Source organism: Nerophis ophidion, linkage group LG01, assembly GCF_033978795.1.
Source record: "Nerophis ophidion isolate RoL-2023_Sa linkage group LG01, RoL_Noph_v1.0, whole genome shotgun sequence".
Lineage (NCBI taxonomy): Eukaryota > Metazoa > Chordata > Actinopteri > Syngnathiformes > Syngnathidae > Nerophis > Nerophis ophidion.
The window spans coordinates 85,751,454-85,767,601 of record NC_084611.1 but is presented as its reverse complement, the minus strand read 5'-3'; the positions used below and the strand labels follow the sequence as shown (position 1 = coordinate 85,767,601).

Sequence of the window (16,148 nt, the reverse complement as noted above, 5' to 3'; positions counted from 1 at the left end):
AGGATCTTTGACCTGTGCTATCGTAATAGGTACTCAAAAACAGCAGTGGCTCGGTCATACAAATCAGTGGTCCCCAACCTTTTTGTATCCGCGGCCCGGTCAATGCTTAATAATTTGTCCCGCGGCCCGGGGGGGGAATCCATTTTTTTTCTTTGTCATAAAAAAGGGACATTTTTGTCATGAAAAAGGGAGGTTTTTGTGGTTGTTGCACTAATTGTAAGTGTATATTGTGTTTTTTATGTTGATTTAATTTGAAAAAATAAAAAATATATATATATATTTTTTTTTTTCATGACAAAAATGTCCCTTTTTCACGGCCACGGCACGGTACTGGGCCGCGGCCCGGTGGTTGGGGACCACTGCTCTATACGACAAGGCAATAGCGCTCTGCTGATTTTGAGGACCTGCTGCTGCAAAAAAGAAAATGTCAAAGATCATTTATGTCAGTGGTCCCCAACCACCGGGCCGCAGAAGAATTTTTTATAAATTTTTCTTAAAAAAAAATAAAAAAATTTAAGAATTTTTTTTTTTTAATTCTTCTGCGGCCCGGTGGTTGGGGACCACTGATATAAATGATCTTTGACATTTTCTTTTTTGCAGCAGCAGGTCCTCGAAAACAGCAGAGCGCTATTGCCTTGTCGTATAGAGCAGTGGTCCCCAAACACCGGGCCGCGGCCCAGTACCGGGCCATGGCCCGATTGGTACCGGGCCGCAGAAGAATTTTTTATTTAAAAAAAATAAATAAATAATACATTTTTTTTTTTATTAAATCAACATAAAAAACACAATATACACTAACAAATAGTGCACTAACCACAACAAACTCCCTTTTTCATGACAAAAACGTCCCTTTTTTATGACAAAGAAGAAAAAAAGAAAAAAGAAAAAAAAAGGACACCCCCCCAAGCCGCGGGACAAATTATTAAGCGTTGACCGGTCCGCGGATACAAAAAGGTTGGGGACCACTGGTATAGAGGATCTTTGACTGGCATTCCTGAAGCTGGTCCTTAAAAAAAACAGCAGTTGCTCTTGTCACATAAATGATCTTTGACATATCTTTCTTAAATATGAAGTTAAAGTACCAATTATTGTCACACACACACACAATTATTGTCTTCATTTGACCCATCACCCTTAATCACCCCCTGGAATGTGAAGGGAGCAGAGAGCAGCAGCAATGGCCGCACTCGGGAACCAATTTTCCCTCCAATTTTTCATATGTGTGAGCAAACGGCAAAACTCCTTGAGCATTCAGTGGCGCACATGTGAGCAACGGCAGACGTGCACACTGTTATGCGCTTATCTTTTTATCCGATTTTGTGCGCGGCCTAGGTTTGCCGTGCGCAGAGGACGCGTAAGCAGTGTGCGATTGCACAGGCGCATACCTTAGAGCAGTGGTCCCCAACCACCGGGCCGCAGAATTTTTTTAAAATAATTTTTATTACGAAATAAAAAATACATTTTTTTAATTTTATTTTTTATTTTATTAAATCACCAAAAAAAAACACAATATACACTTACAATCAGTGCACCAACCACAAAAACGTCCCTTTTTCATGACAAAAACGTCCCTTTTTCATGACAAAGAAAAAAAACTAATAAAAATTGTCCGAAAAATACGGTAAGTTATATAAGTGTGCTTGTTCCATATTCAGTGGTAAAGCAAATCAGTGTAGCAAACTGCACAATAATTAACGATTTATTCAAGCACTTTCTCTTGCTACTTCAAGGCTTGACTGTTTGATTCATTCATTATTATTTTATTTTCAAATGTATTATTAGCCTGTGGAAAAAGTTCATTTTGATATTTACCTCAGAAGGCTGCAAATAGAAAAGTGTCATTTAATTTTTCTTTAAATTTTATTTGATATGCCATTGATTATTTATTAATTATTATTATTATTATTTAAAAGTCGATTTTGCATGTTATATAAGCCTTGCTTGTTCGATATTCAATGCAAAACTTGTTTGGGTCCCTATTAAAAGGTTAATTTGTTCAACCCTTGGCCCGCGGCTTGGTTCGGTTTTAAAGGCCTACTGAAAGCCACTACTACCGACCACGCAGTCTGATAGTTTATATATCAATGATGAAATATTAACATTGCAACACATGCCAATACGGCCGGGTTAGTTTACTAAATTGCAATTTTAAGTTTCGCGCCGAAGTATCCTGCAGAAATGTCGCGGTATGATGCGACGTCACGCATTGTAAAGGACATTTTGTTCCAGCATCGTTCCCAGCTATAAGTTGTCTGTTTGCATCGCATAATTCCACAGTGTTATGGACATGTGTTGCTGAATCTTTTGCAATTTGTTCAATGAATAATGGAGACGGCAAAGAAGAAAGCTGTAGGTGGGACGCGGTGTATTGCGGCCGCCTTTAGCAACACAAACACAGCCGGTGTTTCATTGTTTACATTCCCGAAAGATGACGGGGAAGCTTTACTATGGAACAGAGCGGTCAAGCGAACACGGTTGGATTGCACCACACACACAAAGTACAGTGTATTATGCAGCAATCATTTCGAAAGATCGTGTTTCGAAGAGGGTTCCTTGCGAAGGGCAAAGATGGGCATTGCCACCACCCGTCGACTGGTGCTGAAGAAAGGTGCGGGGCCGACCTTCAGGTTGTACAAGTACGACCATATAATCTCACTAAAACACTAGTAACACAATAAGCAGATAAGGGATTTTCCAGAATTGTCCTAGTAAATTTGTCTATTAACATCTCACTGTATAGTCTTTTTTTTTTCCTGTAGTCCTTCACTCTCACTTTCCTCATCCACAAATCTTTCATCCTCGCTCAAATTAATGGGGAAATCGTCGCTTTCTCGGTCTGAATCGCTCTCGCTGCTGGTGGCCATGATTGTAAACAATGTGAGGATGTGATGAGCTCCACAACCCGTGACGTCACGCGCACATTGTCTGCTACTTCCGGTACAGGCAAGGCTTTTTTATTAGCGACCAAAAGTTGTAAACTTTATCGTCGATGTTCTCTACTAAATCCTTTCAGCAAAAATATGGCAATATCGCAAAATAATCAAGTATGACACATAGAATGGACCTGCTATCAACGTTTAAATAAGAAAATCTTATTTTAGTAAACCTTTAAATGTTGGCCCACTCTGTATATTTGAGTTTGACACCTTCTCATAAACCATCGCAAAATCGTGGTATCATGACACCGTCGTCGGCGACGAAATACTCTTGTGATTCCCACCTCTACACCAGCGGCTACCCACTGTGTGTGTGTGTGTGTGTGTGTGTGCCTTGCCTACGTCAGCTTCTCTGTTGCCATGGACACCGTGGGTGGGGAAATGTCAATGAGCGACTAGAAGGAGCCAGACGGGGCGTTCCTGTTCCTGCATTAATGTGAAGGTATTGCTGTGCTGTCTCTGCAGCCTAATGAAGACGTATGACGTGTGTGTGTGTGTGTGTGTGTGTGTGTGTGTAGGAGCAGGTAAAGTGCTGTTTCCAGCATTTAGACCAGACCACAACAGCAAGCGTTTGACCTTGTTTGCTCCTCCATCTTCTTCCCTGACGGAGGCAGAAGAAGGTGGAGCGAGGGCAATTAAAGGACAGACAGCAGAAGGACGTGGAGGACAAATCTTGCGTTGCCCCCCACCCTCCCGCCACCCCAACCCACCCTCGACTCCTTCCCCCCCCTGCCAAACTGCTGACAAGGACGCACTCGGGCGCCGGCTAACAGCCGGGTGGGCTCCTCGGGGAGGTCTAATGGGGGCTCTTCGTACCTTTGTCCAGCAGCTGGTTGAAGAGGGAGACGTTGGCGAAGAAGAAGAGGTAAGCAAACATCTGAGCCTGGATCTCCGGGTGGACCTGGTAGCCCTGCAACAGGTCCTGGCCGCTCTGGAGCACCTAAACACACACACACACACACACATAATGGTTATCAATTTGAAATGGGGACCAAGTTTTGATTTTGTGGGGACCACACTTTCTACAGGTTGTGGAGGCATTAAAAAAATGAGGTAAGATGTCCACTGCCCAGTTAGCTCATACACGTCTTTAAATCTCTGGATTGATGAACTAACAGTTGGTACAAAATGCGGCTGCTAGACTTTTGACAAGAACAAGAAAGTTTGATCATATTACGCCTGTACTGGCTCACCTGCACTGGCTTCCTGTGCACTTAAGATGTGACTTTAAGGTTTTACTAATTACGTATAAAATACTACACGGTCTAGCTCCAGCCTATCTTGCCGATTGTATTGTACCATATGTCCCGGCAAGAAATCTGCGTTCAAAGAACTGCGGCTTATTAGTGATTCCTAGTACCCCAAAAAAAGTCTGCGGGCTATAGAGCGTTTTCCGTTCGCGCTCCAGTACTCTGGAATGCCCTCGAGATGCTACCTCAGTAGAAGCATTTAAGTCTCACCTTTAAACTCAACTGTATACTCTAGCCTTTAAATAGACCTCCTTTTTAGACCAGTTGATCTGCCGCTTCTTTTCTTTTTTCTCCTATGTCCCCCCCTCCCTTGTGGAGGGGGTCCGGTCCGATGACCATGGATGAAGTACTGGCTGTCCAGAGTCGAGACCCAGGATGGACCGCTCGTCGGGACCCAGGATGGACCGCTCGCCTGTGTATCGGTTGGGGACATCTCTACGCTGCTGATCCGCCTCCGCTTCAGATGGTTTCCTGTGGACGGGACTCTCGCTGCTGTCTTGGATCCGCTTTGATCTGAACTCTCGCGGCTGTGTTGAACTTTCACAGTATCATGTTAGACCCGCTCGACATCCATTGCTTTCGGTCCCCTAGAGGGGGGGGTTGCCCACATCTGAGGTCCACTCCAAGGTTTCTCATAGTCAGCATTGTCACTGGCGTCCCACTGGATGTGAATTCTCCCTGCCCACTGGGTGTGAGTTTTCCTTGCCCTTTTGTGGGTTCTTCCGAGGATGTTGTAGTCGTAATGATTTATGCAGTCCTTTGAGACATTTGTGATTTGGGGCTATATAAATAAACATTGACTGATTGATTGATTAACTAATGTGCTGTTCAGACTTACTGGGGACCTTGGGGAAAAAGAGTTAATATGGTTCATGGGGACCAAATTTAAATAATTTTGCATAATTCACACACATTTGTACGTGACTACTGAGGACCATTTAAAACATGATCCTCAGAATACAGCTTTACAGCTGTCGTCCTATAGGGAGTTTCACCCACTTAAATGTTAAAGCAAATCCTGCATCTTCTGTGACATTACTGAAAACTGCTATTTAGCAGTAATGAAGTTGTCTGCAATTCAAACTACTATATATAAAAGGATGGAAAATTCTGAATGGGAATCATGCTTTAAGGTAATGTTTTATAATCATGCTGTATGAAAATGTCATCCAAAGGAAAAAAGAATACAAAAAAAAAAAAAAAAAAAAAAAGCATCTTCAGAATGGATCTAACTATCATTTAAAAGTGTTTCCCTACAGGGGACCTGTTTTTTTTTGGTCCCCATATCGTCAGAGGTCGCCTAAAGCTGACTGTCTAAACAGAGCGATGTCGCCATTAAGTAAGAATTGCCAGAAGACACACAGACACACACACACACACACACACACACACACACACACACACATAATGGTTACCAATTTGAAATGGGGACCAAGTTTTGATTTTGTGGGGACCACACTTTCGACAGGTTGTGGAAGCATTAAAAAAATGAGGTAAGATGTCCACTGCCCAGTTAGCTCATACACATCTTTAAATCTCTGGATTGATGAACTAATGTGCTGTTCAGACTTACTGGGGACCCTGGGGAAAAAGGGTTGATATGGTTCATGGGGACCAAAATTTAAATAATTTTGCATAATTCACACACATTTGTACGTGACTACTGAGGACGATTTAAAACATGATCTTCAGAATACAGCTTTACAGTTGTCGTCTTATAGGGAGTTTCACCACATATATGTTAAAGCAAATCCTGCATCTTCTGTGACATTACTGAAAACTGCTATTTAGCAGTAATGAAGTTGTCTGCAACTCCAACTACCATATATAGAAGGATGGAAAATTCTGAATGGGAATCATGCTTTAAGGTAATAATGTTTTATAATCATGCTGTATGAAAATGTCATCCAAAGGAAAAAAGAATACAAAAAAAAAAAAAATGCATCTTCAGAATGGATCCAACTATCATTTAAAAATGTTTCCCTTCAGGGGACCTGTTTTTTTTTGGTCCCCATATCGTCAGAGGTCCCCTAAAGGTGACTGTGTAAACAGAGCGATGTCCCCATTAAGTAAGAATTGCCAGAAGACGCACACACACACACACACACACACATAAATGTTATCAATTTGAAATGGGGACCAAGTTTTGATTTTGTGGGGACCACAGTTTCGACAGGTTGTGGAGGCATTAAAAAAATGAGGTAAGATGTCCACTGCCCAGTTAGCTCATACACGTCTTTAAATCTCTGGATTGATGAAGTAATGTGCTGTTCAGACTTACTGGGGACCCTGGGGAAAAAGAGTTAATATGGTTCATGGGGACCAAATTTAAATAATTTTGCATAATTCACACACATTTGTACGTGACTACTGAGGATCATTTAAAACATGATCCTCAGAATACAGCTTTACCGCTGTCGTCCTATAGGAAGTATCACCACGTAAATGTTAAAGCAAATCCTGCATCTTCTGTGACATTACTGAAAACTGCTATTTAGCAGTAATGAAGTTGTCTGCAACTCCAACTACCATGTATGGAAGGATGGAAAATTCTGAATGGGAATCATGCTTTAAGGCAGGGGTAGGGAACCTGCGGCTCTAGAGCCAGATGTGGCTCTTTTGATGACTGCATCTGGCTCTCAGATAAATCTTAGCTGACATTGCTTAACACGATAAGTAATGAATGATTCCGCTGGTAATCACAGGGTTAAAAATAACGTTCAAAATTAAAAACATTCTCATGCATTTCATTCCATCAATCCAAGAAGTCGCATTAATGGTAAGAAGTATTTCATTTCATTTTTCTTAGCTTCAGAATAACAATGTTATTAAAAAGAATAAGAGACTTATCATACTCTAAAAATGTTAATCTAACTTAAAAATTCGCACATTTAGTTGTATTTAGTGTTAAAAAATATTGGTAACACTTTAGTATGGGGAACATATTCTAAGTAAAAAAGACTTAAGAGTTATTTGGACACTAGGGGACCATGTAAGGGTTAGGGTTACTAATAAGCAATAATTCTGAGGTTATTGAGGGAAGACTCTTAGTTAATGGTTTACTGCTTGTAAAATAAGGCCATGCAGAAAAAGGCATTAATAAGTACTTAAAAATTACCAATTAAGAGCCAATATGTAACAAATTTGCATGTTAAAAAGCAACTAATTAATGGTGAATATGTTCCCCATTTCAAAGTATTACCAAAATATTATATGGCTCTCACGGAAATACGTTTTTAAAATATTTGGCTTTCATGGCTCTCTCAGCCAAAAAGGTTCCTGACCCCTGCTTTAAGGTAATAATGTTTTATAATCATGCTGTATGAAAATGTCATCCAAGACAATTCTTTGGTCCTCTGTCCTCTGTTTTCCTCTGTGTTTTTTATACACTTTGATTTCTATTTTACTGTTTTAATTGATTTTACCCTTAAAAATTGTTTTTAATAATATTTGTTTTTTTTATATTGGTTTTATATTTATTTATTTTTTGTTTAGTCATTGGTGGAGAATAATATTGTTTTTTTTAATATTGTTTTTAACATGGCTGTGCAGCACTTTGGAAATGTTATTGTTGTTTAAATGTGCTATATAAATAAAGTGGATTGGATTGGATTGAAAGGAAAAAAAGAATACAAAAAAAAATGCATCTTCAGAATGGATCTGACTATCATTTAAAAAGGGTTCCCTTCAGGGGACCAGATTTTTTTTGTCCCCATACCGTCAGAGGTCCCCTAAAGGTGACTGTGTAAACAGAGCGATGTCCCCATTAAGTAAGAATTGCCAGAACACACACACACACACACACACACACACACACAAACTAGGGCAATAATTGTTAGCTGACAACTAGTTAAAGTACCAATGATTGTCACACACACACTAGGTGTGGCGAGATTATTCCCTGCATTTGACCCATCACCCTTGATCACCTTTGGGAGGTGAGAGGAGCAGTGAGCAGCAGCGGTGGCCGCGCCCGGGAATCATTTATGGTGATTTTACCCCCAATTCCAACCCTTGATGCTGAGTGCCAAGCAGGGAGGTAATGGGTCCTATTTTTATAGTCTTTGGTATGACTCGGCCGGGGTTGGAACTCGCAACCTACCGATCTCAGGGCGGATACTCTAACCAGGAGGCCACTGAGTAGGTTAACTAACTAGAGCAATAATCATTAGATGACAATAAGAGTTTTAATCGCTCACTGACAATTAATGCGCTAAAAGCAAGTTGGCAACTAATGTATTAGTTGCTAGCTGACAGCTAGCATGCCAAATACTAGCTCGCAACAAAAGCACTGAATGAAATTAGCGTGCCACTCGCTAAATGACAACTGCGGCGTTAATCTCTAGCTGAGCGTTAATGGCTAGTTGGTGACGGAGATAGATATCTACATATATCCATTTTTTAGAGTTATTTCTTTCTTTAGTCATATTCGAAATAGTTAGCGTTTTCCATTTGTACTTTTTCTATTTTATAATCTCATGTCTTTGGTACACTGCAAGTTAACCTTGGCTTTAGGAATGTGAGGATGAGCTACACTCCCTTTCTTATCTCATCCTGTACTCAGCAAGGGAGAAACAATAGACATGTGTATTGGTTCCGGAGGGTGGGGGCTGTTTGCAGATTCAAGAAGTAGTCGCTTCCCATTTGAATAGGAGATCAATTTGGGCAATGCGATTGAAACGTTGTTGTATCTAGATTGGTCTCCCAAAGCTTTGGTAATAAAATATCAAAGTAAGCAACTCTGCCAGGGATTCATTTTTAACCATCTTATGTGTCATCGAAAGAACTTGGGAGAGACCAGTCGTTTAAATTCCCTGGGGGGAAAAACTGGTCAAACGCAACATTGGCAACTAAGGCTCTAATTGCTAGCTGACAACTAAAGCGCTTATCGCTACAGTAACTAACAACTAGAGCACTAATCGCTACTCAAAAACTGGAGCTGACAAACTTGCTAGCTGACAAAGAGCGTTAATCACTAGCTGACAAATAAAAGGCTAATTAATTACTAGCTGGCAACTAAAGCGCTAATCACTAGCTGATAACATATGTATTTAAAGACATTTATATTTCTGCGGGTGGAAATATAAAAAAAAACCTCCCAAAACTTTCACGGACCCCCTTGTGGAAGACCTCTGTTTTAGGGCGTCGATAACAATATTCTGCTGAGAAGAAATGAAGAACTGTACAACAATACGAACGTTTACCTGAAGGACCCTGCGTACTGGCTCTGGGAATCCTACACCTCCTTTCCAGCAAGGCTCGGAGCTGTCCATGGAGAAGGGATTACAGTCCAAAAGACCTGGAAGGACTACGTACAGAGCCTAAGAACACACCACACACCCGTAATGAACAACAACAACAGAGTAGACCAGACCTGGGCAAAGTACGGCCCGGGGGCCACATGTTGCCCGTTAAGCTTTTCAATCTGGCCCGCCGGACATTCCCAAATAATTGTTTTAGATGTTTAAGATGTAAAGTGAAGTTGCCGATATGATGTGGACTCATGTTTTCTAATGACCGCAAGTCTTTAACTCAGGTGTCCAAACTTTTTCCACTCAGGGCCGCACACGGGGGCCAAGTTGATATTTTTTCATTTTCAAAACCAATACAATATACACTTTTTTTTTTTTTTATTGTTGGGGCTCCTTCAAGTTAGGTCTTAAGGACCCAGAAGGGTTTCAGTCTTAAACAAGGTTCAAAATAAGTAATATATTATTTTTTTTTATAAAACCCTTGAATCGCTAATTAAATGGGTTGTACTTGTATAGCGCTTTTCTACCTTCAAGGTACTCAAAGCGCTTTGACACTACTTCCACATTTACCCATTCACACACACATTCATACACTGATGGAGGGAGCTGCCATGCAAGGCGCTAACCAGCACCCATCAGGAGCAAGGGTGAAGTGTCTTGCTCAGGACACAACGGACGTGACGAGGTTGGTACTAGGTGGGATTTGAACCAGGGACCCTCGGGTTCCGCACGGCCACTCTCCCACTGCGCCACACCGTTCCTAATTCTACTTCATTATTTTTTTTTTACTTTTTACGAGCTTTTTATCGGAACCCTATTTTTTCAGCCAAAATACACAATAGACAATATTTTTCCCAAAAAGACTTTCAAAGTGAAATATTCAATGTCAAGTTATTGGATCCTAAATAGGTCAATAATTCATAGCCAAATTGTTAAGAATTTCTTTTTTTTTGCAAAGACAGTTATTAAATTCCACTAAAATCTTTGGGGATCCAAAAGTGCCCCACTCATAAAAAGGTCATGCTTTTTTTAATTTTTTATTTTTCATTCAACACTTAAATCTCTATATCAGCTTCAGATAATATATTGTAATTGGTTTAGTATATTTATAATAACAATCAATAGGATAATTAGTATAATTAGTATTAGTATATAATTAGTATGGAAATATTTTTTCAAAATTTTCATATTTTTGGTATTTATGTCCTTTTTGTCCTTAAATTAATAACATTGATTTTGATTCATTATCAATTTTTGACAAAATATTTTAAAAAATGCTGTTATTAGAGTCAACAATGCAACTTTTTCTCATTGCATTTCACCAATTTGCTCTTTTATTGCACTTTTTAATGTTTTAAAAAAAAAAATATATATATATATTTTAGTATTTTTAGAATGATTGCTGCTGGCCGGTAAAACATTAGCTGAGGGCCCCAAATGGCCCCCCGGGCAACACTTTGGACACCCTTGCTTTAACTATACAAAGTATTTCAATGCTTGGAATCTGCACTTTTGGATGATATACCAGTTACTATGGTCATCTAATTGGTTACTATGGTCATCTAATTGGTTACTATGGTCATCTAATTGGTTACTATGGTCATCTAATTAGTTACTATGGTCATCTAATTGGTTACTATGGTCATCTAATTAGTTACTATGGTCATCTAATTGGTTACTATGGTCATCTAATTGGTTACTATGGTCATCTAATTAGTTACTATGGTCATCTACATCACAGCAGCTCAGAAGAGGCGCCAAGCAGCGTGGGTGGGGAGCGTTTCCACAGACGCGGAAGGAGATTTTTACAACAAAGTTCTAAAACTTAGTGCTATATCAAAATACATCATATTGTAGGTGGGTTTATTTTGTGCCCTTCGCCTTCATATTTCTCTGTGTTTGTTGCATTTTTGTTGCGTTTCGTTTGATTGTAAAATATGTCGATGGAAAGGGGCCTGACGTTCATATTTTGTCAATATTCAGTGTTTTATCGTTCATAGAAAAATTTAAAATTCCATTACGTTTTTTAAAGCGGTCTGTCATAACGATTTTAGCATTCAATCAGATATTATTGTGAGGTTTTGTAGCGGTGTTCCTAAAAATAAAGACACATTTTTTTCTCTAAATGTGGCCCCCGAGTCACAATAATTGCCCAGGCCTGGAGTAGACAAAAAACATCATTTGGAAGGAAGGGGGGTCTTGTAGACCTTGGTGATGTAGTAGACGCACTGCTGGAAGGTGTACATGATGACTTCCTCCAGGATGCTCATGGCCTCCTCGTTGGCCGAGATGGTCGCCGACAGCAGAGACTCCTTGGATCCTGAGGCCGGACATCCAAAGAGGTTGAGGTCCCCGTTTCGTCGTTACGAGCAGTTCGTGTGTGTGTGTGTGTGCGCACCTTGCAGTATCTCCATGTTGTGCGTGTACGACGGCGCTCTCTGCTGGATGAAGTACAAGATCTCGATGGAGTTGGACATCCAGAAGAAGATGGTCTGCAGGTCCGGGATCAGGTCTGAGATGTTGAGCAGGGACAGGGACGATGGGTCCTGACTGCAAGTGGACAACAAAGGCCTAATGACACACACACACCTTTTTTAGGGACCGAATGTCCCTTTGGGACATTCGGTCTCTATTGTATTTCTAAGGTTTTATTATTATTATACCGCCGCCTCTTTTAGCGGTAATTGGTCCAATTACATGCTTAACATGCTTCGAACTCACCAAATTTAACACATAAATCAGGACTGGCGAAAATTGCGATCTAATCAAAAAACACAGACAAAACTGCTTGTAACTTCCGTTAGGAATGTCGTCGAGACATGAAACAAAAACCTCTATGTAGGTCTGACTTAGACCTAGATTTCATACACTGACCTCCTTCAGCAAAAATCAACAGGAAGTCGGCAAAAACCCCTTCAAAACAAAAGTTTCCTAAAAAATGTCATTTTTGCCCCTTAAAATGCTTCAAAACTCACCAAACTGGACACACACATCAGGACTGGCGAAAAAAAAAAAAAAAGAAAAATTGTGCTCTAGCGCCCCCTAGGAATAAAAGAGAGGCAAAACTGCTCCTACGAAGAAAACACAGACACAACTGCTTGTAACTTCCGTTGGAAATGTCGTAGAGACATGAAACAAAAACCTCTATGTAGGTCTCACTTAGACCTACATTTCATCCATTTACATCCTTCAGCAAAAATCAACAGGAAGTTGGCAATTACCCCTTCAAAACAAACGTTTTGTAAAAACCTGTCACCTTTTTTCAAACATTATCTCCTCTGAGCGCGTTTGTTGTGTCGGCTTCAAACTCGCACAGGAGAGAGATTGAACCCTTCTGATTAAAAGTTCAGAAAAGAGTTTTAAGAAATGCTCCGGTTTTGATTTTACGAGCTGCCGTCTCAAGATGGCCGCTTAAAAGCAGGAAGCACCAGCGTGACCACACAATGCAGAGAAAGTAGTTACTGTGCGGGTAAAGATATGTTGACTGCTTGAAAAAAGGAGGCACCAGTTTGACACCAGGATACAGAGAAGGTAGGTAATGTGCAGGTAAAGATATGTTGTCTGGGTGATGGCAGGAAGCACCACCGTATATAGGTGACAGAAAGAAGCACCAGTGTGACCCCAGGATGCAGGGAAGGTAGGTATTGTGAAGGTAAAGATATGTTAAATGGGTAAAGGCAGGAAACACCAGCAAAAGTCGGTCCCGTCCATCGCTGCTTGCAGTTTTAATTTGTTGTTTTTCTTCTAAACACAAGACGGAAAACGATACTCACTGCTGAGCTTGCTTCTGGGCCAACTCCTTTGTCTTCTCCTGCAACACACACGCACACACACACACACACACACACACACACACACACACACACACACACACACACACACACATGCACGGAAATAAGGTCTCATTAAACTTTTAGCGTGAGCGTAGGAGTCACACACTTGACAAGAGAAGCAGAACTAAACACCGCTATCACGTTTACACAACCCGAGCGGTTTATAGATGGTGACAAACACAAAACTAAAACTTGAAAGCAGACACTTTGTCGTCAAGAGATTTTTTTTTTAAATCTTGTTTTCTGATCTCGATCCTAGATTTTTTTACAATGTATGCACAGAAAATCAGATTAACATTTTTACAGGGGCCCGGGATTACTTCAGTTTTTATTTAAAATGTTTATTATTTTCACATACAACTTAAAACATAGTATAAATACATTCTTAATATATTAAATGTTTTCAATATAATATACAGTCGTGGTCAAAAGTTTACATACACTCGTAAAGAACATAATGTCATGGCTGTCTTGAGTTTCCAATCATTTCTACAACTCTTATTTTTTTGTGATAGAGTGATTGGAGTACGTAGTTGTTGGTCACAAAAAACACTCATGAAGCTTGGTTCTTTTATGAATTTACGCGTCTACTGCAGGGGTCTCAGACACGCGGCCCGCGAGACGTTATTTTGCGGCCCCCACCTTAATATGAAAGTTCAATGTTAGTTCGGCCCGCAAGTTTTAATTGAATGGCGCTTGACAGCGTTGTGTTATTTGGGTCAGAAAATGGCTCTTTCAACGTTCTGGTTTGCCTACCCCTGCATTAGTGGAAAAGCGGAAAATTAGCAATTTTCCCTCCAATTTTTCATGTGTGAGCAAACGCCAAAACTCCTTGAGCATTCAGTGGCGCACATGTGAGCGACGGCAGACGTGCACACTGTTATGCACTTATCTTTTTATTTGATTTGCCGTGCGCGGAGGACGCGTGAGCAGTGTGCAATTTCACAGGCGAGTACCTTAGAGCAGTGGTCCCAAACTTTTTTGTAGCTGCGGACCGGTCAACGCTTGATAATTTGTCCCGCGGCCCGGCGGGTTTTTGTTTTGTAATGAAAAAGGGAGGTTTTTTGGGTTGGTGCACAAACTGTAAGTGTATCTTGTGTTTTCTATGCTGATTTAATTAATTTATTTTTTTAATTAATAAAAAAATTATTCTGCGGTTCGGTGGTTGGGGACCACTGCCTGAGAGGGAACGCTGCAAATGAGATACAGAGACGTTGCCATGGAGACGAGGGTTCTGTTACGTGCCTGTCCGTCAGTAATAACGGTCCCCGATAATCTGGACCAATTCAAACCGTTATTTATTTTTTTTATTCTTTAATTTGCATTGCCTCACACAATGAACATTACATATATTTCTATATGACGCCCGGTACTTTATTATCCGCCGACCGCCGTGTTGCTGTAGGGAGGAAATAGCGGAACGACACACATTGCGGACATAACATTATTCTCCGTGCTGGGGCTATATACAAATATATTCCACAACCCCAAACATGTCTTTTTCAAAGCCTCCAGTGAAGAAAAAGGTTAGTGATGTGCAAAGACAAGCTTTTGGTAGCTTCTCGTTAAATTTTTGACCACTCCTCTTGACAAAATCGGTTCAGTTCAGCTAAATGTGTTGGTTTTCTGACATGGACTTGTTTCTTCAGCATTGTCCATACGTTTAAGTCAGGACTTTGGGAAGGCCATTTGTGAGGAGGCGTGGCCGGCGGACCTGCAGCGAGGGCGTAATCCCCTGTCACTGTGTAAAAGGGCAGCAGCGGCAGAGGAGGATGAGGCAGAAAGAGTCGGACAACCGGCGGATGAAGAGCGTAAGTGAGAAGCAGACGACGACGTAGAGTTTAAAAGCGAACGGCAGAACGAGGTTTTGGAGGCGGAGCTGAAAAGCAACCCGGCGAAAGACGAAGCGTTATTGGGAACAATAAAACAAAGTCATAAACTGGCCGCCATCATGTCTGTCTTTGGTGGTCAGAGGAACCCGGAAGAAAGAGGCCTGTTACACCATTCTTAAACCTCAATTCTAGGCGGATTTAGCCATTCCTTTACCACTTTTGACGTGTGTTTGGGGTCATTGTCCTGTTGGAACACCCGACTGCGCCCAAGACCCAACCTTCGGGTTGATGATTTTAGGTTGTTCTGAAGAATTTCCCCTGCGTGGTCGGTAGCAGAGGGTTTCAGTAGGCCTTTAACCCCGCCCACCTCAACCCCTCCGCTCCCCCAACATCTCCCTAATTCGAAGGTCTCAAGGTTGGCAAGTATGGATTAAAAACCTCACCTTTTCTCCTCCAAACATATTGCTTGGTATTGTGGCCAAACAGCCACTCCAGACTTCTTCTGTTTCTTTGAAATTGTCATCCCTGCCACAAGTCGCGGGAAAATTGTATTAAAACTGAGTGGAGAACAGTTATTTTTTGGCGGCCATCTCGGGGGCGCTCGCCCTATGGCAGAGGTAGGGAACCTATGGCTCTAGAGCCAGATGTGGCTCTTTTGATGACTGCACCTGGCTCTCAGATAAATCTTAGCTGACATTGCTTAACACGATAATGATAATGAATAATTCCGCTGGAAATCACAGTGTCAAAAATCAATCAATCAATCAATCAATGTTTATTTATATAGCCCCAAATCACAAATGTCTCAAAGGACTGTACAAACCACTACGACTATGACATCCTCGGAAGAACCCACATAAGGGCAAGGAAAACTCACACCCAGTGGGACGCCAGTGACAATGATGACTATGAGAAACCTTGGAGAGGACCTCAAATGTGAGCAAACCCCCCCCTCTAGGGGACCGAAAGCAATGGATATCGAGCGGGTCTAACATGATACTGTGAAAGTTCAATCCATAGTGGCTCCAACACAGCCACGAGAGTT

At 41.1% G+C, this 16,148-nt stretch overlaps 1 protein-coding gene across 3 annotated transcripts in view; it reads right to left on the bottom strand.

Moving 5' to 3' along the window:
- Nucleotides 1–16,148, bottom strand: part of radil (Ras association and DIL domains) — an 87,710-nt gene that overhangs the window by 23,056 nt on the left and 48,506 nt on the right. For all 3 annotated transcript variants that reach the window (XM_061914120.1, XM_061914128.1, XM_061914138.1), the window contains 5 exons: nucleotides 13,212–13,249; nucleotides 11,837–11,988; nucleotides 11,646–11,758; nucleotides 9,391–9,507; nucleotides 3,753–3,876 (listed from right to left, as the gene is read on the bottom strand). In XM_061914120.1, the coding sequence (XP_061770104.1) occupies nucleotides 3,753–3,876; nucleotides 9,391–9,507; nucleotides 11,646–11,758; nucleotides 11,837–11,988; nucleotides 13,212–13,249 (544 nt within the window). The remainder of the gene's footprint in view (nucleotides 1–3,752; nucleotides 3,877–9,390; nucleotides 9,508–11,645; nucleotides 11,759–11,836; nucleotides 11,989–13,211; nucleotides 13,250–16,148) is intronic.